This window comes from Microcebus murinus, chromosome 10 (genome assembly GCF_040939455.1).
Source record: "Microcebus murinus isolate Inina chromosome 10, M.murinus_Inina_mat1.0, whole genome shotgun sequence".
Taxonomy (NCBI): Eukaryota; Metazoa; Chordata; class Mammalia; order Primates; family Cheirogaleidae; genus Microcebus; species Microcebus murinus.
The window spans coordinates 69,499,679-69,524,528 of NC_134113.1; the positions used below are offsets into that span (position 1 = coordinate 69,499,679).

The 24,850-nt window shown below is 33.9% G+C and overlaps 1 protein-coding gene across 2 annotated transcripts in view; it reads left to right on the forward strand.

Annotated features, from left to right (window-relative positions):
- CAND1 (cullin associated and neddylation dissociated 1) overlaps positions 1–24,036 on the forward strand; it is a 40,264-nt gene extending 16,228 nt beyond the window's left edge. The window contains exons 1-14 of one of the 2 annotated variants that reach the window (XM_020287543.2): positions 1,606–1,697; positions 2,455–2,609; positions 4,770–4,893; positions 6,558–6,814; positions 6,899–7,004; positions 8,689–8,834; positions 12,024–12,316; positions 14,009–14,150; positions 14,467–15,960; positions 16,740–16,835; positions 19,219–19,388; positions 19,475–19,639; positions 21,706–21,813; positions 22,490–24,036. In XM_020287543.2, the coding sequence (XP_020143132.1) occupies positions 1,645–1,697; positions 2,455–2,609; positions 4,770–4,893; positions 6,558–6,814; positions 6,899–7,004; positions 8,689–8,834; positions 12,024–12,316; positions 14,009–14,150; positions 14,467–15,960; positions 16,740–16,835; positions 19,219–19,388; positions 19,475–19,639; positions 21,706–21,813; positions 22,490–22,714 (3,534 nt within the window). In that variant the 5' untranslated portion in view covers positions 1,606–1,644 and the 3' untranslated portion in view covers positions 22,715–24,036. Of the gene's footprint in view, positions 1–1,605; positions 1,698–2,454; positions 2,610–4,769; positions 4,894–6,557; positions 6,815–6,898; positions 7,005–8,688; positions 8,835–12,023; positions 12,317–14,008; positions 14,151–14,466; positions 15,961–16,739; positions 16,836–19,218; positions 19,389–19,474; positions 19,640–21,705; positions 21,814–22,489 lie in introns of those variants that run through there. The other variant, XM_012782414.2, reaches the window with a different exon arrangement.
- The last annotated feature ends 814 nt before the right edge of the window (positions 24,037–24,850 follow it).

The window sequence follows — 24,850 nt, forward strand, 5'->3', positions numbered from 1 at the left end:
TAAAAAAATATATTTCTTTAAAAAATAGCCTTTAAGTGCACATTTAGCTTTTCTAGTGATCTTTATTCCTTCCTGTTAATCCAGGTTACTATCTGGTTTAATTTTCCTTTTGCTTAAAGAACTTCCTTTGGCAATTCTTGTAGTATGGGCCTGGTAGTAATGCATTCTCCCAGCTTTTGTTTATCTGAAATTGTCTTTAATTTATATTGATTTTTGAAAGGTAATAATTTTACTGGATATGGTATTCTAGATAGACTTTTTTCCTTGGTATGTTTTTTGCTCCATTCTTTTCTGTCATTCAAATTATTGTTTTCTGAAAGATAGTTTTAGAGATTTTATAGTTGTTATCTGCAGGAGGGTTAGTGCAACAAAACTATTCTGTCATTGCTGAAAGATAGAACTTTTAAAATTCATTTTTAGAGTCTCTTTTATCTTGGCTCCCAATTTTCATTTCTTTAACAAATGAATTTGTTTCTTGTTAGGTCTCTCCATGTATCTGCCATGTTTGTATTATCACTTCCATCATTTTGAATTAGGCTATTCTTGGGTTTCTCCAAATAATCTTTTAGTTCATTTTTCTTCCTTTCTCTTAATTTCCCAAATTGTACTACCTACTACTTCTCTAGGCAAGCACTCAGCAGTCATTTATTGAGCATCTATGTGAGACATTGATATCAGCATTTATCAAATTAAACTATTTTATCATATCACTTATGCTTGATAAAATGGATTGATTCCTAATTTTACCACATTTAAATTACATTTAAACTCATTGGCCTGGCTTTCAAATTTCTCTGTAATAACCTGAGGGCTTACTTTCCCAATTTTATTTTCCATCTGCCTCTTAAGCAATTCTTTTGCTCCTACTTTCTTTCAGTATGCATTCCTTTCATTTTAGTTTCTGATCTTTACAAGGGCTTGTCTTCACATTTGAAATGCTCTTCTTTTCTAACTGCATCTCATCAAAGCCCCATACCTAAAAATTGGACTATTAATGTACAGTCTCTGGTAATCTCTTGGCCCTGTAGATGCTAACATGAATTTAAAAGTTTTTTTTTAAATTATTCAGGGTAGTGAATGCCAGCTTTATTTCATAAATAGTCATGTGCGTTCATTAACTCTCCAAACAGATGATAAGTTTTCAAAGATAGGGGCCATACCTCGTTTGTTTCAATAATCTTGAATATAGTGATTTCTCAATGAATATTCATGCGCCATACTTACTTACTGTATACTAAAATCTATGGAAAGGACACAAATGAAGGACTTTTCTCCAGCCTCTAGAAGTGGTTCAACCAGTGGACAGAATGCAAATCTATAATACAGTATACAATACTAATAAGAAATGTATACAAAGTGCTTTGGGAGCACAGAGTAATATTCAGTTGTTTTGGTTCTTACAAACAATTACTTTATGCTTTTAAAATTTAGACAAGAAATAAAAGGTACTTTGTTATAAGAAATTCTTTAGTGTATGAAGTGGAGTTTGGTGACAGGAAGAAAGGGTCAAAGTGTTAAGGATGAGTGTACCTTATTTGAAATGTTTGGGACCAGAAGTGTTTCAGATTTTGGATCTTTTTATGGATTTTGAAATATTTGCATGTACATAATAATATATCTTGGGAATGGGACCCAAGTCTAAACATGAAATTCATTTATGTTTTGTATACACCTTATGCACATCACATAGCCCGAAGGTAATTTTATGCCATATTCTTAATACTTTTTTGCATTAAGGGTGGATAGGGAAAAAATGGTAATAATTCTGTGCTTGAAACAAAGTCTTGACTAGACCCATGACATGAGGGTGAGGTGTGGAATTTTCCACTTGGGGTGTCACATTGGTGCTCAGAAAGTTTCAGATTTTCTTGTTAGGCATGCTCAACTTATATATTTGATGGAACTTCCATTGTAGGTAAAACTTGTTAGGAGCAGAATCCTAATTAGCCTTTTTATTTTTAAAAAGTTTTCTCCTGGATCTTGTGGTATATGCTTGTAGTCCCAGCTATTCAGGAGGCTGAGACCAGAAGGTTGCTTCAGCCCAGGAATTCAAAGCCAGCTTGGGCAACATAGTGAGACCCCATGTCTGTCTGTCTGTCTGTCTGTCTGTCTGTCTGTCTGTCTATCTATCTATCTATAAATAAATAAATATTCAAGGCCAGCCTGGACAACATAGTGAGACCCCATCTCTAAATAGATAGATATAAGGGCTAGGGGTAGGTTTTAGAAAGTACCTTCAGTTTCATGATGCTATGATGGAAATCAATGGGAAAAAGTTGGAAACCAACTACAAGGATCTTATCAATTTCTTTTACATCCTTATTTGTATACTATTTATGATATAGGCATGGTGAATACTTTATGTTAAGTTGATAGTTCTAGGCAGAAAATGTTTCTACTTGTTTTTTGTGTTTATCTAGATTTTTAAAAAGAATTTTCTTCTTTGTATTACAGTCTTGGCCCATTAGTGAGTAAAGTGAAAGAATACCAAGTAGAGACAATTGTAGATACCCTCTGCACTAACATGCTTTCTGATAAAGAACAACTTCGAGATATTTCAAGTATTGGTCTTAAAACAGTAATTGGAGAACTTCCTCCAGCTTCCAGTGGTAAGCAAGAGCACTTTTTTCTTACTATTTTCTTTTTAGGTGGAGGTATATCTCCTTCACCTTTTTTACCCTCCTGGCCAAGGAGGGAGAGAGGTGGCTGTTCTTAAAGATCTTTTTAGGCATCCCTTTGAACAATTAAGAAAAATTAAAGTCTGAAGCCTTATTTTTCTTAAAAATAAATTCAATTTAAGTGAATATTATCTTGAATGAATTTTAGTATCTCATGAATATCACTTAAGAATTTTTATATGTTGGAGCAAGATTTTATATTGTTGTATGTACCATGACTACAGACTAGAGTTATGCCAACATACGCGATGAGGGAAAGGTAAACCAAAATAATGAGTTGTGATTAGTTTTATATTTCCAGTATTAATTTTGCTTTGCATCAGAATTTACTGTGTAGAATTTAACACATTGCAGACATAGCTGAGAAATGGTTCCATTTACTATTATAGTAGCTTTAATTAAAACTGAGCCTTTTATAGCTACTTGGTAATTAAAAATTTTTAAGCTATGATTAATGAATTTGTTGATTAGCTTTTAGCCTCTGACAAAAATATCTAGGTGATGTAAGTTTTAGAATTGATCTTGACTACTAAACTTTTGCTAAAATTAGCAGTCTAAAAGTTACCTCGGGCAACATAGCAAGACTCTGTCTCAAAAAAAAAAAGTTTTTGTTGACTAAGCATTAAAAAGTGTAATTTGAGGGCCCTGCGCGGTGGCTCACGCCTGTAATCCTACCACTCTGGGAGGCCGAGGCGGGCGGATTGCTCAAGGTCAGGAGTTCAAAACCAGCCTGAGTGAGACCCCGCCTCTACTATAAAAATAGAAAGAAATTAATTGGCCAACTAATATATATATATATATATATATAAAATTAGCCGGGCATGGTGGCTCGTGCCTGTAGTCCCAGCAACTCGGGAGGCTGAGGCAGTAGGATTGCTTGAGGCCAGGAGTTTGAGGTTGCTGTGAGCTAGGCTGACGCCATGGCACTCACTCTAGCCTAGGCAAGAAAGCGAGACTCTGTCTCAAAAAATAAATAAATAAATAAAAGTTATTGTTTCATCTGCAAATGGGGCGAAATTATTTTATGAGAAGATTTAGATTGGAAATAATGTAGTCTGAGTATATTGTTTTCACTCAGGTACTTAATAAATCATTCAGTATGCTAGTTATGCAAAATGCTCCATGTGTGTTATTTCATTTAGTCAAAACATCAACCATATAAGAGTTCATAATATCCTTTCTAGTTTGTAGATGGGGGAACTGAAATTCAGAGAGACAAGGTTAATTCACACTGAAGTGTTGAGTACCTGGTTGAATGAAGATTCAAATCCATAATCTTTTAATCCAAAACTGCTGTTTTTCCTACTGTATCATACTGATGTTATTTTACCCTTATTAAGTATTTATTTTACTAAAACATTTCACGGACTCTGAAGTATGTTACTGTATTAGCTGTATTGACATTTTTATTTTTTTCCTCTTCATTGAAACATGTTTACATTTAGCCAATTTCTGGTTTTCACAAGAATTCTTTTAACCATTCAGATTCTTACTTTCACAGCTACTTGTTCCTTTTTTTCCTCTCATTTGTCAGTAACAACATGACCCACTTTAATGTTAATAACCCTGATTTATGGAACAACATTTCTGCTTTATAATGAGGTTATGGAATCTTTGGGTTGGAAAGGACCTTATTAGAAGTTACACCTTTTTTTAAAGAAACTGCTAAGTATTGGAACTCAGAATATATGCTTTTTAACTCAAGTTAAAAAGGCTAGCTTACTAGAAAAGAGGACTCAAGTAGAGGAAACTGTCCTTGCTGCATTTGACTCTAGAGGTACAAGCACTACAGCTAGTACTGGCCCTACAGCCAGCATTCATGCCAGTACATAGAAATAGTTATCCAGTGGAATCTGCTGAATCTTGTGAGGTTTTTCTCCTGTGTCCTATACATATTCCTCTATAGTTATCTCTAATTCTTATTTATGTCTAATAGGTTATTTTATTGAAAAGCAGCCATATTTTTCTGGCATAGATCTTGAGTCTCATGGTGAAGTATAGAGTTGTTGAATATTTGGTAACTTACTGTGAATATAAGGTAGACTTCAACATGCTTGGCTTGAAATTCTTATTTGTTTCTTATTCATGTAGGCTCTGCATTGGCTGCTAATGTATGTAAAAAGATTACTGGACGTCTTACCAGTGCAATAGCAAAACAGGAAGATGTCTCTGTTCAGCTAGAAGCCTTGGATATTATGGCTGATATGTTGAGCAGGTAAATGTGCTTGTTTATTTGCATTAGTTGTGATGCAGATATTACATTCATTTATTAAAAATCTTTTCTGGTAAATATAATAAAACTTGGTCCAAAAATATTCATGTTTAAATGGTAGCTGTTGTATAAATGTGTAAGGTTGGGGGTGAAGGGAGAAACAAGCTAATTATACTTAGGTAATATTGCATAGCAAGCATGTTTTGCAGTTCTGAAAAGTAATTAATAAAATTAGATTTTACATTTTTCAGCACAGTTTATGTTTGGTTTTACTCATGTATTCTTGCATTCAGTGATCTACTTAGAGATAAGGAGATGTGCCAGTGGGAGTTACAAATTTTCCAGTTTAAAAAAGTGGTGGTAATTTTCATGTTTATACTGCCTTATGTTGGGGGATGTTGAGGAGCTTGGCTTTATACATTTGTTGCCATTCCACTTTACTTTGGAAGATAGACCAGTCCTAAGCAACTTCTAGGAGAAAATACATTCAAGAACCTGCCAATTTCAGTGTTTTCCTGAATTCTCATAATCATGATAGATCATCATTATTTGTATGTGTTATTTGTGGCAAATTCATTTCAACTTAAAGATAATCAAATGCCGTCGTGTGTGTGTGGGGGGGGTGTGTGTATGTATAAAGTAAGGAGCTATTATATCATCCACGCACACAAAGAGCTTTTACTTTAGTATAGAGGAGATAACACAAATGGCTATGAGGTAGAATGGGACTAAAGACTAACTGGTAGCATAGTGTGTTTTAGGGTTTAAAATGGGAGGATCCAAGGAAGTTTTTTTTTGTGTTTTTTTTTTGTTTTTTTTTTTGTGAAAGAGTAGCATTTCAGTTGAATTTTGAAGAATGGGTAGCACTTCAATAGGCAGATGTGCCCAGCTATAGAATATATTGGTATAAGTAGTGTTGGAGTGGGAAAACTGCATTCTGGTTTTCCACAATATAGAATGAATAGAAAAGTAGTAGGAAATCATTCTCATCGATTGGGGTCATGTTGAGGTTGATAGGAAATTTATATTTAATTTAATAAGCAGTGAAAATTTAGACTTTTTATCCTACATGTGATTTGATCACTAGCACTATCTTGACACATATTGTAGATGTTTGAGTACTATTGACTCATTGAACTATTAATGTATGTGAAGATGATTTTGGAAAAGAGCTGTTAGACCAATAGGACCAATAAAACTTAGTATATAGATGTATAGAGGAAAGACAGTAAGGGAGAGAAAAGAATCAAGAGATGATGAGGTTTTGAGTGTTGTGAACCCTCCAACAAGTTATAATCAACAGAGAAAATCATTTAGACATCTAGGAAGGAGAAAGGTGACAAGATAATTGGGATTTGTTTTGTATTTTTTATGTTATTTATTAGTGCTTTCCCAATCAACTTGTTTGGATATCCTATAATTGAGGTTTTAGGTCCAGATTCTAGGAATTTGGGGATATAAATTTCAAAGTTGCCTTCACTTAGCCCAGGATTTCAGCTGTATTGGTAGAGACAGTGAGAATTCAGTTTTTCTTTCATTCTGAATTTGGGTTAGTCTTAACCAAATTTATACTCGGAGTATTTACATTGAGATAAGAGGCCAGACATTTTAGTAATGCTGACATTTTGAATTCATTTGTTTTCTTTCTTGTTTAATTTTGTTTTAAGGCAAGGAGGACTTCTTGTTAATTTCCATCCTTCAATTCTGACCTGTCTGCTCCCTCAGTTGACCAGTCCTAGACTTGCAGTGAGGAAAAGAACCATTATTGCTCTTGGCCATCTGGTTATGAGCTGTGGAAATATAGTTTTTGTAGATCTTATTGAACATCTGTTGTCAGAGTTGTCCAAAAATGATTCCATGTCAACAACAAGAACCTACATACAATGCATTGCTGCTATTAGTAGGCAAGCTGGTCATAGAATAGGTAAGAAATTTTAAAGTGTTTTAAAGTTTCTTAAATTAAAAAAAAAGTGACACATGTTTTTAAGAACCAAAATGCTTTTCTTAGGTGAATACCTTGAGAAGATAATTCCTTTGGTGGTAAAGTTTTGTAATGTAGATGATGATGAATTAAGAGAATACTGCATTCAAGCCTTTGAATCATTTGTAAGGAGGTAAGTTTTTAAGTGCTCTACTTTTTAAAAAAAGTTTTTGTTAACAATAGAATAATAGTCAGTTTGGAGCTCTATTTTTTCCTTTTTGGATCAGAGAATAAGGAGTTGTAGAAATAATTGTTCAGGAATCTGAGATGAAAACCTTAATAACTACTCATATGTTAGCAGTCACTATAAGCAAAAGCAGGATAGGTACCTCATATTTCATAGAAGGAATTAAAGTTAAGGAGCAGATACAGTAAAAACAAAATCTCTTAATACATCAGCAAAAAGAAGAAAATGGCACCAATGGCTTTCATTTTTCCAACAAGCAATGAAACAGTGACATGGAAGCTAAGAGTATAAGAGTGTAGAAGAATAATCTAATTACCACTTGAAGTTTGAAAAAATGAAGTTGAGAGATGTGGAAATGTACCACTAAAGGGTGTCATGGAGTCTTTGGAGATGTAAAGATTATTAATCTCTCCGGGGCCAGTTTAGCCCATAATGGGGTGGTGATTGGGGAAGGCCTCTTGCAGCTTTATGAATTCCAGGACACCTCATTTATCTGGAATCATGTTTCACAGGAATAAGCCTATTTAATGGAAATAAAAAATTTCAGCTAATTAAGAAAAAGCATAGAATAATAATTAAGATCTAGATTAGGTATGTAAGGAGAAATGGTCTATTCGATTTGGGATGGGTTTTCATTCATTTCTCATTAAACAATAACAACAAATATAATATTTGAAGCTAGTGTCTTTCTATTATAAAATGTGATCATCACATTTATTTTGAAAATTTTTGCTTCCCATTGTTAGAACTTTAAAGAACTTGGGGAAAGTATTTGTAATTATTTTGAGTTCACTTTAGCCTCTTTGGGAGGGAAGAAACACCAGTGTAATAATGTAGTCTATCCTGAGAGAGCAGCAGGGTAAATTTAACTAGTCAGAAATATATATATATAGTGAATTTCATATCTTTTTAACAGTTTATTAGGTCTGTCACATATATTTTGCTAGGACAGTGATTCTCAATTGGGAAACCTTGGTTCTAATATATATTTTAAAAACTTAGTAAAAATTGTGCATTCATGTACTAAGGAATATTGGGTAACATTGTTTTGCCTTTGACTAGTATAGCCACACAGTATCTTGAGACCTCATATCCTTTGCCACTCATGGTTTTGAGAAGTGGCTTTATAGTCATAACATATTATTAAAATTGGAAGATTTAGGATTGATTTCTGTCCCTTTAATTGAAAAACACAAATTACGCTTTTCCTTGCTCACCCCGAGGGCATTTATATGTTCTGTCCTCTCAACCTTTGGCTAGGAGACTAAGCCTAAATGAATGTGCACCGGCATTTTCACAAATATTCCTACTTGTTGAAGAGCACGCTCATCTGGGCTTTATGTTCTAGTAACATGTTGAGAAGATAGAGCAGCATGTTCTGATTTTTCTCTATACCAGTTCACATTAACCATAACATAGCTAAAATGGGGGGGGGGTTATCTTCAAGTTGAATAAATAAGTGTAATTCAAAGGATAAATCTTTTAAAACATGAAGTCCAAGGGTCCTTGAAGTTAAATAGGCTGGGGACCACTTTCCTATGTTATTGCTGGTAGTAAAGCAAAATGTCGCAGATAATGAATCAAGGTGATAAGTACAGTTACTCAGGGTGCCTTTTGTTTTTGTCTTCAGATGTCCTAAGGAAGTATATCCTCATGTTTCTACCATTATAAATATTTGTCTTAAATATCTTACCTATGATCCTAATTATAATTATGATGATGAAGATGAAGATGAAAATGCAATGGATGCTGATGGTGGTGATGATGATGATCAAGGTATTTCAAATTAATTAGAAAGAATCTTAAGTTTTTGTGAGAAACACAGTGTTATAGATGGAGATGATTCTTACTGTAAATTATACCATTTTATTTATTTATAATAGTGAAAATGAAAAGATTTTAATATTTGACATTAGCAAATTGGTTAAATTAGGGGCTTATATGTATTGAGCTGTTGTGTAATACATTCAAAATCATGCCTGAGAAACATTTATTAATGCTATTAATACGATGAGTGAAAAGTGGGTAACAAAAATTGTTCAGTGTCCTAATTTTATTTTTTTAAATATATAGAAAAATTCTCTATAGTTACAACTAATAATATTACTAGTTGCTTTCTTTGGCTAGCAATTATATTTGATTTTGTTCTTTAGTACTATTCAGAATTTCTACAAAGCATTTTTTTAAGGAGATAAATCAAATTTTTTTTTTAATTGAACCTATAGATATCATCAGGGCAGTTTGATTTGAATATTAGTTTGCATATTCATAGTTGTGTTCATGAAAAAATCCTAAATATTATTTGGCACCACTTAACTTTTATGAATAACCTAAGTATTTCTGAGTCTCTGAAGACCGATGTCGTTACTCTATGACTTGTGGTATTTCTCTAGAAAGGACTAGCGCTTCGGGGACTTAGCAGTTGCTCATGTTTGGTTGTTTCTTTTTATATTAGAAGAATCATAATACAGATATTTAAATGGGTAAATATAGGTATATGGGTTGGTGGATTTCCTGTTATTTTTGATAATACTTCTTAGTTTGATTCTTTGAGTGAATTTATGTAATGACTTTTCTATAAAAATCTGTAATTTCACCCATCTTTAAAAAACAACTATAAAATCTCTTAACCTCATATACTCCTCTAGCAGCTACTGCCCAATTTTTCTGCTCAACAACAGAACTCCTCAAAGGAATGCTGTTAAATTCCTTTCTTTCCCTTCTCTCTTGAACCCCCTCCTCCAGTAGATGGACAAGATTGCAGATGTTTGACTCTGCCTATCATTTTACTTAGTCTCATCAACGTTTCTTTATTTAACTTTCAGGATACCACACTTGCTTTCCTTTAGTCCTGTCATTGTAATTACTCCTAGTCTTCCATACTGATCTTCATCACCCTGACCCACTGAACTTAATGTATCCCAAGGCTCAGTCCTTGGGCTTACCCATTACACTCTTAATTTTTTATTGATCTCATCTAGTCTCCTGGCTTTTATATCAATATGCTGACAACCCAGATCTTATCTTTATTCCAGATACCATGTGAACCCAGGTTCATATGCAACTGCTTAATTGCTGTCACCACTTAGATAACTAAAATATCTTTTCCCTACCCTTTCCTATGTCCCACATAACCTGTTCTTTAGCCTTTTCCATCTCAGAGTAGCACTTCCATTCTTCCTAATTTCTCTGGCCAAAAACCTTGGTCATATCTGATTCCTTTTTCTCTTCATCTTGTCTCCCACCTCAGAGTTTTCCCCTCACTTTGCATACCCGTATTTCCCATTTCAGCATTTTGATGTTATCACAATCACTTTCTGACTTGCTACAATTGATTATCTCCCATCTACTAGAATGTAAGCTAACATGAAGGCTAGACATTTCGATCCCTTGATTGCCTGTTTATTCCAGTGCCTAGGACAGTGCTTGACACACAGTAGGCATTTAATAAATGTTTTGTGTTAATGAAGAAAAACCTTAGCTTATAATGTGAATGTTCTTTGAAGAAAGTAATAGCGATATACATTTCAGGTTTTGAATGTTGATATTCAGTATGCTAAATAAAAAAATACTTCAGCTGCTTTATCAGGTATTAAATTATACCTAGTAAATGTTTTTCTACTATGGTGTTATTGTGACTCATAAAGTCAATGTAATTTCAGTGATTGGAACATTTGTTAATTTTTTATAGTCTTGTTTTTAATAAAGCTTATATTTCTGGGATGCAAATCCCATAGCGTATAGACATGGGTAAAACTTTGTTTATTTTTAAATGGGTAGACTGTTTTTGCAATACCTTTTACCTTTTATTTAAATAGGTTTTAGCAAATGAATCAAATGCCCTGTGTTTGGTTTGGTTGAAATTTCCTATAATGTGCCATAAGGTGAATGAAATTCAAGTGTTTGGAGATTGGAAAATTTTATTTTATTATATATGATAGAACCTTCTAAGGCTTAGCTGGCTACTTTTAGCTATATCATTAAGCCAATTGGAACATAAGCTAGTAAAGAGATCCTATCCACCCCCCCCCCACCTCTCGGATTATTTCAAGGCTGTAGTTTTATCTAAGAATACTAAAATTATTGTTAGATAATTTTAGATTGTTGGGAGAACTGCTAATATTTTTGCCACATTCTTGACTTCATGTTACCTAACTGATTCAGCCTGATGGTGTTAGAAGGAAATAATTTTTAGAGATTTTACACACACACATTCTCTGTCAAGTGTGCATATTGAAATGTAATTGTTAATGTTTATGCTTGGAATGTTTAAGATTCAGCATTAGGAGTTTGGAGAAGATAGTTCTCTGTTAAGTGAGCAGCATTTTCTTGTTAATAAAATGTGGTTTTGTTAAGGTACATTGACAAAATTGTGAAAGGTGGAGAATATGTATATTTGTTGCTCATGGCCCATCAATACAGGTTTAGTGAAAAGCCTCATAGTCACAAAGCTGATGTGAGCATTCTTTCTCTTCCCACAAAATTAATTTTACAGCATGTTCTGGGATTGGTAACTATTCCTTTTATCACATAACTATTAGCCACAAATCCATTTCGTGGATTATTATTATTCCCTGATTATTTGCTTGATTTTCCTTTGAATTTTGTTTTCAAAGGCTGGGAAATTTATAATTTTATAAATACTTATATTCTAAAATAGTTTAATGTGTTAATAATTTTAAAGGAGTATAAGTAAGCAGCAGTTCATTACCTACAATAAATGAGAACATAGCAAATTAAAAACACAATCATGATCACTTTTTTAAAGGTTAATTTATATGCAGATTTATATAAGTAACAAGCTCTGCATCTGTTTAAGTTCCATTTTTTTGTAAACCTACCTATTGCTGTATATGTTAGTGAAAAGTTAGAGTAACTATCTTGTTTAAGAATGTCAGTTCACTTATAGTATTAAATGATATACTTATCATTAATAGCCTATTTACATTAAAACTTCCCCTTTAGGGAGTGATGATGAATACAGTGATGATGATGACATGAGTTGGAAAGTGAGACGTGCAGCTGCTAAGTGCTTGGATGCTGTAGTTAGCACAAGACATGAAATGCTTCCAGAATTCTACAAGACCGTCTCTCCTGCACTGATATCCAGATTTAAAGAGCGTGAAGAGAATGTAAAGGCAGATGTTTTTCATGCATACCTTTCTCTTTTGAAGCAAACTCGTCCTGTGCAAAGTTGGCTGTGTGACCCTGATGCAATGGAACAGGGAGAAACACCCTTAACAATGCTTCAGAGTCAGGTTGGTTTAAAAGTAAGATTTAGGAAATCATGATAGTGAATGTGTTTTTAAAATTGATTTTATGTGACAATGTGAGTTCTAGAATATCTTTAGAGAAGAAGAAAGTTCTGGAATATATTTGTGTAGTAGTTAATACATGTTCATATTACGTTACTTGTAAGCCATTCAATCTATTCTTAATTTTACTTGATAAAAATTAAACTAATTTTTAGATTCAGTAAAGTAATCTATCTTTGATATTAATGGAGAAGTCTTAGAGCTGTGGACTCAGATTACTTGTGTTCACATAGCTGCCTTCACCCCTAATTTAGCTGGGTGATCTTGGACAAGTTATTTAGTCATTTTATTAAACTAACTCATTTGTAGTAAGGATTTACTTAGAAATATCTATCCAGAGTAATGAAAGATGAGATGATATGTGTAGAATGTTTAGTGTAGTATCTACTACATATTAAGTGCTTGATGTATGCCAGCTCTTATTGTTAATAAAATACATGCTTTTCACTTTAGGATGTTTTTTCTAAGATCCTAAACAGTAGAGCCATATAGCTCCTATTTATTTATTGAATATTTAGTACCTGCCAGACATTTTCTTACTTTATATTAATCCCTACAGCAGCCTATGGGGTACATAAACACTAGGTCCACTTTTATAGATGATAAAACAGATGTTGAAGTAAACCAGGGGAGGGGATACACATACCATACCATATCAATCTTGTTTTCAAATAGTGCTAATAAATACATTTTGTGGTGAATTTATTCATAAAGGTGAACATTAAAGATTAATTGTAGAAGGAAATGAGGTAAAGTATTAATATACAGAGAATATAAGCAATTAAATAAGTGCATAGAAGTCAGATATTGCTTAGTAGAATAACCCGGAATTCTGAGAATGCTTTGGGAAATTAGTTAGATAATTTCTTTTGTCTCTAGTTCTCAGATAGTGTTCAGTTATGTGTTCATGTAGTTTTGTTGTGGGATTTTGTTTTTAATCTCTACTTGCTTTGCTATTGGGGGATTTTAGAAGCTCCATGTATAGCCTGGCACCTGTAAGATTTGTCAGTAGAGACCTTGTTTAATTTTAGTGACTAACAAAACATTAGAAAAGTTTAGAGCAGATGTCTTTGAATCATACCCTTGCTGCTTGTAGCTGCATTTGCAGTGAAATTGATTGCTTGTAACAGCAGACTGAAAGCAAAAAGGACTGATTTGGTGGTTGCTTTTCCATAGTTTGTCTGGTTTCCTTTGATGCTCATCTGTGCTATTTTTTTTTTCAGAATACCATTTATAAAACTCCTAAGTTTTTGGTGGAAAATATTTTATTATTTGATTAATTTTTTAGTTGTGTGCATTTCATAATTAAAATTAATCAAGGAAGACTATTTTGCTGCTCTGTAGAATGCTAAATGATGGCTTTCCTCTAACTCTTTATTGGTATCAAGCAAATATAGTTACAAGAGAACATGGAGAATACAAATAGTAAACTTTGCTCGAATCTAACAGTCTTGTTAGTGTTAGCAATAGCAACAGATTGCAGTAATAGCTTCTATGCAGCAGTAGATAGCTGGATTAGTAATTTAACAAAAAAAGATAAATTATTCCCTTTGTCTTTATTCTCCATAATTCATGTTAAGTATACTCAGGAAATAGCAACAGCAGAACCAGCTAACGAGTGTGTGATAATTACAGGTTCCCAACATTGTTAAAGCTCTGCACAAACAGATGAAAGAAAAAAGTGTGAAGACCCGACAGTGTTGTTTTAACATGTTAACTGAACTGGTAAATGTATTACCCGGGGCCCTCACACAACACATTCCTGTACTCGTACCAGGTATGAAGAAGCAGTAAATCTCTTTGGGGATGTAGAGAATTTTTATTAAGACTTAGATAAGCTTAAATAATTGTTTCCTTCTAAAGAGAAATTTCTGACAACTTAATTTGCACATAATACTAACTTTTTTATCTAACCATCTTGAACACCTGAATTTAGAAATTTGTCTTTAATGTTCCTTATTGATTGTGAAATATCTACTACTTTAGAAATAATATGATGAAGTGGGAACTTTAGCGGTATTTTAGGCATTGATTTTTAATTTTTTCTTTCTCAAAACACAGAAATGATTGGGTTTTTTTGGTTGGCTTTTTAGGAATCATTTTCTCACTGAATGATAAATCAAGCTCATCAAATTTGAAGATCGATGCTTTGTCATGTCTATATGTAATCCTCTGTAACCACTCTCCTCAAGTCTTCCATCCGCATGTTCAGGCTTTGGTTCCTCCAGTGGTGGCTTGCGTTGGAGATCCATTTTACAAGATTACTTCTGAAGCACTTCTTGTTACTCAGCAGCTTGTCAAAGTAATTCGTCCTTTAGATCAGCCTTCTTCATTTGATGCAACTCCTTACATTAAAGATCTCTTTGCCTGTACCATCAAGAGATTAAAAGCAGCTGACATTGATCAGGAAGTCAAGGAAAGGGCTATTTCCTGTATGGGACAGATTATTTGCAACCTTGGAGACAATTTGGGTTCTGACTTGCCTAATACTCTTCAGATTTTCTTGGAGAGACTAAAGAATGAAATTACCCGGTTAACTACAGTAAAGGCATTGACACTGATTGCTGGGTCACCTTTGAAGATAGATTTGAGGCCTGTCTTGGGAGAAGGGGTTCCTATTCTTGCTTCATTTCTCAGGAAAAACCAGAGAGCTTTGAAGCTGGGTACTCTTTCTGCCCTAGATATTCTAATAAAAAACTATAGTGACAGCTTGACAGCTGCTATGATTGATGCAGTTCTAGATGAGCTCCCACCCCTTATCAGCGAAAGTGATATGCATGTTTCGCAGATGGCTATCAGTTTTCTTACTACCCTGGCGAAAGTGTATCCCTCTTCCCTTTCCAAGATAAGTGGATCCATTCTCAATGAACTTATTGGACTTGTGAGATCACCCTTATTGCAGGGGGGAGCTCTTAGTGCCATGCTAGACTTTTTCCAAGCTCTGGTTGTCACTGGAACAAATAACCTAGGATACATGGATTTGCTGCGCATGCTGACTGGTCCGGTTTACTCTCAGAACACGGCTCTAACTCATAAGCAGTCTTATTATTCCATTGCCAAATGTGTAGCTGCCCTTACTCGAGCGTGCCCTAAAGAGGGACCTGCTGTAGTAGGTCAGTTTATTCAAGATGTCAAGAACTCAAGGTCTACAGATTCCATTCGTCTCTTAGCTCTACTTTCTCTTGGAGAAGTTGGGCATCATATTGATTTAAGTGGGCAGTTGGAACTAAAATCTGTAATATTAGAAGCTTTTTCATCTCCTAGTGAAGAAGTCAAATCAGCTGCATCCTATGCATTAGGCAGCATTAGTGTGGGCAACCTTCCTGAATATCTGCCATTTGTCTTACAAGAAATAACCAGTCAACCGAAAAGGCAGTATCTTCTGCTTCATTCCTTGAAGGAAATTATTAGCTCTGCATCAGTTGTGGGCCTTAAACCATATGTTGAAAACATCTGGGCCTTATTACTAAAGCACTGTGAATGTGCAGAGGAAGGAACCAGAAATGTTGTTGCTGAATGTCTAGGAAAACTCACTCTAATTGATCCAGAAACTCTCCTTCCACGGCTTAAGGGGTACTTGATATCAGGTGGGTAACTTGATTTTCCTATTTAAAAAAACATTTTATTGACAGTTGATTTTCTTGAAAGATGCCTAATGAAGTTAAACCATGTCTATATTTTCTTCCATGTAAAAGCTAAGTATATTATGAAAAAGCACTGTGTTTTGTTATAATATGGAACTGTATTCAAATGACAAATTGTTGTTTAGAAGGATGGAGCATAATTAGATAATGGTTAAATAAATCTATTCTAGTTCCTTGTGATGGTTACATTTTAATGTTACTGTGTCTTAAAATGTCTTAAAAGAAAAGACATCTCTTGAATTAACATCTGAAGAGCTTGCTAGTACTACTAATAATACTAAAATTGGTGAAAGTACTTAGTTCAAATGAAAGCTCCTAGAAGAGTTTTCATATTTAGCACGTCAGCCACAATAGATCATGTAGAAGGTAGTAATAGCCATTCATTCTTAGAAATTGCTTTTTTAATAAAAATTTTGAAGATTTTATAAGCTATTTATGGATTTAATCAGTTCCCTTTTGTGAGGGCTAGATCCTTCACTGCTACTCCAGGTCCTCTCCTTCCCAGAAGAAACTATTTCTTTTGAAATCTAGTGGGATTATATTTCATAAGGTGAGTAAACTTTGCTCCTTTAGAATCATGAGTGCAGTAAGAACTACCCTTCTTGGCCAAAGAGAATTTTAAGGAATTGAAGACAGTGGTATTATTTGAAGTGATTTGAAAATGATGTCCACGGATTTTAGTGGGCTATATACCAATAAACTTGCAATTTATTTTTAATTAGGCTCATCGTATGCCCGAAGTTCAGTGGTTACAGCTGTGAAGTTTACTATTTCTGACCATCCACAACCTATTGATCCACTATTAAAGAACTGCATAGGTAAGTAGAAATAAAGATAAAACATACTGATTAACTATTTTGGGAGAAGATAGAATTATTGTCAAGAAACTCTTAATTTCAATATGATCTTCTAACTTTAGCAAATTCCATTTGCTTATATTGTCATCTATTAGTTTGAAATTGTTACCAGATGACTTTGCAAATAATTGAAATTAGTAAACCAGCATGTCTTTAGAGTCAGCTACACATACTTTGATAATCATAATTTTGGGATGACCGAGATAACTTTAATGGATAAAGTAAAATGTTAGCTCTGTCTAGACCAGTCAGAAGTTTCTTCCCAGATATAAACAAGTCTCACTTGAGCTTTTAGGGCCCAAATTTTTTATTATTGCTTATAACCCTCCAAGTCCCAAGGGAATCTGTGGAGACTTCCATATATAAAATGGAAACAACCTTAGAATTCAAAAGATAAGTTGGGTAGAGCCAATTCCCAGAAGAACTAAGAGGATACCCAGGAAAAATTGGACCTATCTGTATTTCTGTGGTGACAAAAATTAGCTTTTGGGATTATTTATGATTTTATAACTTCCCTGGTTTTTATTGTTTTATCATTGGTTTTCCTAGAGTTGGTAGTAGCCAAAAACATTTAGAACTCAGTTTGGTGCTTTCTTTAGGACAGGAGAATGGAGATAACAGCAAGGAAGATTGAGGGATTTGTAGCTTCATGACATTCTGCAATGTGCCAGAAAGGGAAAAAAAACAATTTAAAATTTGAACTATAGAAGGGATTGCCAGTTCAGAGTAAGTAGATACACAGGCACAGATGGGCACTATTGCTAGGACCTAGAAATTATTGAAAATCTATATGAGAAAATTCTTGCCTCTATTCCTCCTATCCATTTTTTGCTTTTATGTATTTATTTACATTTTGATATTATATAGGATAGGACAGAGGAAGATCCACATCCCTCGAGACATTTCAGGTTGGCAACAGTCAGTCAGTATGCATTGTTGATATAGTTATCAATCAGGTGGTTAACATTCTGATTGAATCATGATCTAGTTCAGTATTTGTGACTATTTAAACATCAGAGCCACCTTAAAAACTGAAATTCTAGACCAAGGAATTGGGGACCACTGATCCTAGTCCATGACACCATTTTGTCCATAATAGCAATATTTTAGATGCTTTGCTCAAAGCAGGCACATACCTTATTCTAATTACTCTAATAATCTGCCAGTTCAGTAATTCTATACAAACAAAAGGAGGTGGAGAGGATTAGTCTGGTATATTTATATTATTTTTGAAAATTATTTTTGAAATTATTTTTGAAATAGTGCTATCCCCTAAACTTTTTTTGTAATAAGTGATGGAAATTTCCTGGTGTCAATATTAGTCTACAGTGTCTGAAATCACCTTTTCCTCCTGTATATTCCAGATTGCTGTTTTTTCAAATTGATATTAGAGCTTCTGTCACCTCTTCTGTATTTCCCTGTGTATTTGAAAAGATTGTCAGTGATAGAGTTGAGATCATATAATGATGAATTATACCTACATGTGAATACCTAGTGTCTACCAGACACTGTGTTCAACAATATACATGCCATTTATTCTGCTTGGTAGCCCTCAAAGTGGTAATCCTCATTTTATTAACTGAGAAACTGAGGCTCTTGCCTACTTGCCCAGAATCATATATTTGACAACTGGAATGGTTTAATCATCTGTGTGACTCCAAAAGTCTTCGCAATATAATTTTTCCCCACATTTGCAAGAACAAACAGACTTAAAATCTGTTTATATTATGTTTGTTTCCTCCTTTTATATTCTTAAGAATTAGTATGCTTCTTGAAGATAGAAATAAAATAGGGCATTTGGAGGCACACATCTCTTTGTCATTTGATGAATTAATATGCCTATTAACAGTATTCCATCTTTATTAAGCAATGAGTCTGTCCTCACCTTGTTCATCTTATTTTGAACTTATTTTTTGTTGCTTTTAGTAAACTATAAGGAGAATCATGCAGGTTATTTGGTTTTTTTTAATGCTGGCTCTGTCACTTCCTTGTGAAACCCAGTTGGGGAACTTTATGGTCTGTCTTGCCATATCCTCTGCATTATATGTGCTGAGAGTTAGGTTGTCAATTGGAAATCTACTCATCTTTAGAAATGATAGTTGCCCTGCTGTCAAAAGAAACTACGGTTCACTTAGTATTTCATCAGGTTCTTCCATGACCTTTATTGAAGAAATAACAGTGATACCAACAATAATAAATTAATTTAGGAAAACTATAATTATTATATTTAATATTATATTAAACTATAATATTGTATTATATTTATTAATACAATATATTGTATTATATTAATACATAACTACTGTTTTGCCTTTTTTTTAAATTACTTTTTACAATTTTTCAGGCGATTTCCTAAAAACTTTAGAAGACCCAGATTTGAATGTAAGAAGAGTAGCCTTGGTCACATTCAATTCAGCAGCACATAATAAGCCTTCATTAATAAGGGATCTTTTGGATACTGTTCTTCCACATCTTTACAATGAAACAAAAGTCAGAAAGGAGCTTATAAGAGAGGTAAGTTAGTTACAGTACACTTTATCTAAGCTTGTGCTTTGCCTTTTAAGTATAATATATCCACACACTCTTTTTTGTTTTAACAGGTAGAAATGGGTCCATTTAAACATACAGTTGATGATGGTCTGGATATTAGAAAGGCAGCTTTTGAGTGTATGTATACACTCCTAGATAGTTGTCTTGATAGACTAGATATCTTTGAATTTCTAAATCATGTTGAAGATGGTTTGAAGGACCATTATGATATTAAGGTAAGATGTTTGTACCTATTTATACAACATTTTAGAAGACGACTTTGCTATAGTGATTTTCACCCTTGTAATTTACTCATATGTATGTGTGAGAAAAAATTGGGTTGTCAGGATTTTAATAGATATATTATATAAACTATAATATGCACAAGTAATGGTGAGGCAATATAACATTTGACATATAGGAAAGATCTAGAATTCTTTTTATTGGAGGAGGAAGTAGAATTAGATGCAAAATTCATAAGAAAGGCTCTGTGGCAGCTTGCTTAGTTTAGTAATCCCTAGATCTTTTCCCTCAGAAGAAGAATTCCAGCCCAGGCATGATGGCTCATGCCTGTAATCATAGCACTTTGGGAGGCTGAAGTAGGATGATTGCTTGAGGCCAGGAGTTCAAGACTAGTCTGGGCAATAGCAAGACCTTGTCTCTACAAAAAATTTTTAAAAATTGGCTGGGCATGGTGGTGTGGACCTGAAGTCCTAGCTACTCAGGAGGCCTGCTTCATCCCAGGAGTTCAAGGATACAGTTAGCTATGATCACACTTTAGCCTGGGCAAGAAAGCCAGACCCTGTCTCAAAAAGAAAAAAAGAAGAATCCCTACAGATTTTGCTGCTTGAAGTATAAATCTGTGACCTTTTTGGCCTGTCTTAACATTTATCTTTAGGTACTTACTACCCATGGAGAGTCTTCTCATTTTCCTGGCATTGTCTCAATTAATTCCCTTGGACTATCTTTGGGGCTACTCTGAATGACAACAATATGATTTACCTAAGTGAGGGATTTTTGTTTTTCAATATACCATATTGTGTTTAATATCAAGAATTGTATTAGAGGACAACATGGAAGAACTGTTTTCATATATAATAAGCAATCTGTGGAAGCAACCAGAGAGAAATATTGCTTCTTAGGTTTGGAGCATGAATTTTGCTTATAAATGTTCTTTGTTTTTCTCTTTGCTCATATCCATATTAAATGCGAATAGAAAAAGGGCAATTTGAAAAATAAAAAATAAATGCATTGTGTCTTTCTCATCTAATCTTCCATTTAGGGCCTTTGGGCCAAGCAGCCATAGTACCAGAACTCTCCTACTCATGCTTCCGTGTGTGGTAGTGACCTGATCCTCTCAGAGTTCAATGAAGAGAGTCCCCCAAAAAGTAACAGGATGTGCTTGCTTAATTGTATGAGTTTATAATCCAAGAGATAAAGAATTACAGATTTTATCTGTAATATCTAGTTTTATATAGATTAATCTGAGGTAGTGGTCAAATTTTTTTTTTAAGGAAAATATGTTAAAATATTACAATGCTTATCTTCCATTTCCATAATTTTTGAATTTTGGGATTTTCAATTCTGATGCACGTAAGCTTTTTTAAAAAATAATAAATCTATGGCATTATCTTACATATTCAATAAAACTCTGGGGATGGGGCTGAGGAATGGGTGTTTCTAAAGCTCCCCAGGTGATTCTAATGTGTAGCCAAAATTGCAGGGCACTTTTCTAGCTCTGCATTGTAGGGCCACATTATACATGAGGTCTCTCTAGCACTTACCTTAGATAAGGTTTGAGACAAATTTATGTGATTCCAAGTGGCAGATTACATTAAAAAGAAGCTTTAAGGCCGGGCGCTGTGGCTCACGCCTGTAATCCTAGCTCTTGGGAGGCCGAGGCGGGCGGATTGCTCAAGGTCAGGAGTTCAAAACCAGCCTGAGCAAGAGCGAGACCTCGTCTCTACTATAAACAGAAAGAAATTAATTGGCCAACTGATATATATATATATAAAAAATTAGCCGGGCATAGTGGCGCATGCCTGTAGTCCCAGCTACTCGGGAGGCTGAGACAGCAGGATTGCTTGAGCCCAGGAGTTTGAGGTTGCTGTGAGCTAGACTGACGCCACGGCACTCACTCTAGCCTGGACAACAAAGTGAGACTCTGTCTCAAAAAAAAAAAAAAAAAGAAGCTTTATTTTGCATGCTAGTTAGTCATCTTCCTTTTTAAAAAATGTGTCAGAATGTAGAATTATATTTTTGGAAAATAAAGTATAAATTTTGACTTTTTTATTCCTAATAGATGCTAACATTTTTAATGTTAGTGAGACTCTCTACCCTTTGTCCAAGTGCAGTACTGCAGAGGTTGGACCGACTTGTTGAGCCATTACGCGCCACATGTACGACTAAGGTAAGAATTGGTAGACATCGACTTAGGTCAGACTTGATGTCTTCAGGATTCCTAGTTGATTCTTTTCTCTAGTTTTCTAAATTTACTTTTGCTAGCACCATATGTAGCAGTTAAAAAGGTAACCTATTCAATATGGTGTTTTATGAAACTTAGCACTGTTACATGCTAAGTTCTATTCTTAGAAGCTTTTGTTTATTGCTATAATATGTTGTATATTTTGAAATACTGATCTGGGATAAAATATGATCAGAGACACAAAAGAAGTATTTAATTCTGTTTGGAAAGGGAGTCATATAAAGGTGATGGCATTTGAAATGACCAAGAAGGTGAAACAAGGCTTTTCACATGAATAAAGGCATGGAGATGTCATTATGTGGTGTATTTGAAGAATAGTGACTAGGATAGCTGGAGGAGTAGTTTCTTGGTTTCAACCATGTGGGTCTGGATTTTCTCTTTTTACAACCGGGTTTTGTGTAAAATATTCCCTTAAAAGAAAAGGAGACAGCTACTGCTTAAAAAGGAAGTTTAAAAACAGCTGTGCTTAGAATATAATATTCCTTATGGACCTACAAGAGAAACTTTGCTCTTTATTTACCTGGAATTGCTATTTGCTTACATTTTGTTCATATAAGAGCTATCTTTATAGCATGTAATCTAAATTTACTTCATGTTACAGGTTAAGGCAAACTCAGTAAAGCAGGAATTTGAAAAGCAAGACGAATTAAAGCGATCGGCCATGAGAGCAGTAGCCGCATTGCTAACCATTCCAGAAGCAGAGAAGAGTCCACTGATGAGTGAATTCCAATCACAAATCAGTTCTAACCCTGAGCTGGCGGCCATCTTTGAAAGTATCCAGAAGGATTCATCGTCCACTAACTTGGAATCAATGGACACTAGTTAGATGTTTGTTCAACACGGGGACCGTTAACGTATGACCATTACAATGCACTGAATTGAAAGGTTAATCATAAGACATGGAAAGAGAAGTGTCTAAAGCTTCAAAATGTTCCACTTTTATTTCCCTTCATGGAGACAATTTGTTTGGCTTTCTTCCATTGTTTTTGTAGCGTTTATTTCAGAATATGTATTTCCATAATCCAGAGGTTGTAAAACCACTAATGTTTTAGTGGTTAGGGCAACAAATTAAAATGTAAACTAAAAGTTAGGATTTATGGAGTATGGAAATAGGGTCCAGTATCTATTTACCCTGTAATGTTTAGGATTAAAATGTTAAAATTTTATGACCATGAATTTCTTTCTTTTATAAGTTTTCTCATTTAAACATCAAAAATTCTGCAAGACAAAAACCATGTTTCTTTTTCTTGTAAAACTTTTTGTTTCAGCAACATAAATTGATTTTTAGCTGGCAGACAAGAATATCCATATAAGATTTGTTACATTTCAAAGGATTTGGCAATTTATAAAAAGATAATAAGGTATCATTTTTTTAAGTGTGGGATTAACAATATCCCTGTTTCACACACTAATTTTGCATGAGCAAGTTTACAAATATGTATTGTCTGTAAAGCAGCATGTGCAGATTATTCATAATACAAAAGTTATAATAAGTATTATTAGTGCAATTTTCAGATATTTATTTTTGCACAGAAAACACATCTGGAGAGAGAGAGGAGTAAATTTTTGAAACTTTGGTTTTCTTAATGCCAGTGTGAATTTGCAGATGTTTTCAGCAGATCAACTCACAAGAACATTTTGCCACTTTTTTCTATTATAAATTTTCTTACACTTAAAATTTGGATATTTAAGTACTCGGTTTTTCTCAGTTACCCCTTTGTGTGCGTGCGTTCCACATAGAAATTCTTAAAGACAGATTTTTCTTTTCATTCCCTTTGGATGTCTGCATTCCTTATCAAAGAATACAAATACTGTGTAATGCTTTTGAATTTTACTTTAGGAAATTCTGAAGCGGGCTATCACAGGTTTGTTAGCTAATAATAGTATTTTCTTTTAGTTCAGTTAGATTTTTTTCCCCATCTCTTGTAGATCTAATTTACACACTGTATTTGGTAAGTGTTAACTACTTTTCCTGATTAAGGGATCTGTGCTGGGGGAACAAAGCTTTTGCAGTATCTTAAAATCTTATTTAACATATCCTTCAGTGAGCTCATTTCACACTGTAGCCTCTTCCTTCAAATTTGTGGTGCTCCTGTAACAGTAAGAACTAACTTCTGAAATAAAAGACATCTCCTAATGCTGTGCAAACATAGTTTACATGTATTGAAGGAGGCAGTTGTTAAATTGAGTGACCAATTTTAAGCAATCATATATTTGAAAACTGCACCCTTTATTTTTGAAACTGTGAATTAGAAGTACTTCTGCTGTATTACCTGCTTTAACATCCAAATATGCAGTGACTTTAATTGATAACATACTGTGGTTATTAGATTAGCAGCTTGATTTCAAATGTTCAAATGATAATGCAGAAGACATTGCTAATAAGGATTTTGACTAGTACATTGACGTGGAACTTTACATGAAGTTGGTGCCATTTCAAAATGTGGCAGGTGATAATCTTATACCATAATTTGCATAAAACTGTAATAGAAATTTATTTTGAGATGTCAGTATATTATGTACTATGCATTACCGTGATATAGATGTTGTGGATATATTTAAGTATTTGGTTACATGGTTTCACAATAAATTACAATACTGCAGGCTCTAGGACTGAATAGGAGACTGACATGCATATGTTGTGTGAATGTCTTCTTAGTTAATTGCCTAAAGTTAAATCCAAATACTTGTATTGGATTTTTCTTTAGTTTGTTTTTAACTTCCAAAATGCATGTTTTGTTTTGTTGAATATTGCAAGCCAGCTCATTTTTCGAACATAGTCGAAATTCTTTTAGTACTAAAGAAATAGATACTGTTGTTTTATAGTTTTAGTGTTTGTATACCTCTTTATACACATGCATAACAAAATTAGTGACAAAGAGGAATGCTTGGAATTTAAATGCTGAGTCATACTGATTAACTCCATACTTCTAGAGGTGATGTCCAGATACTGAACATTCCA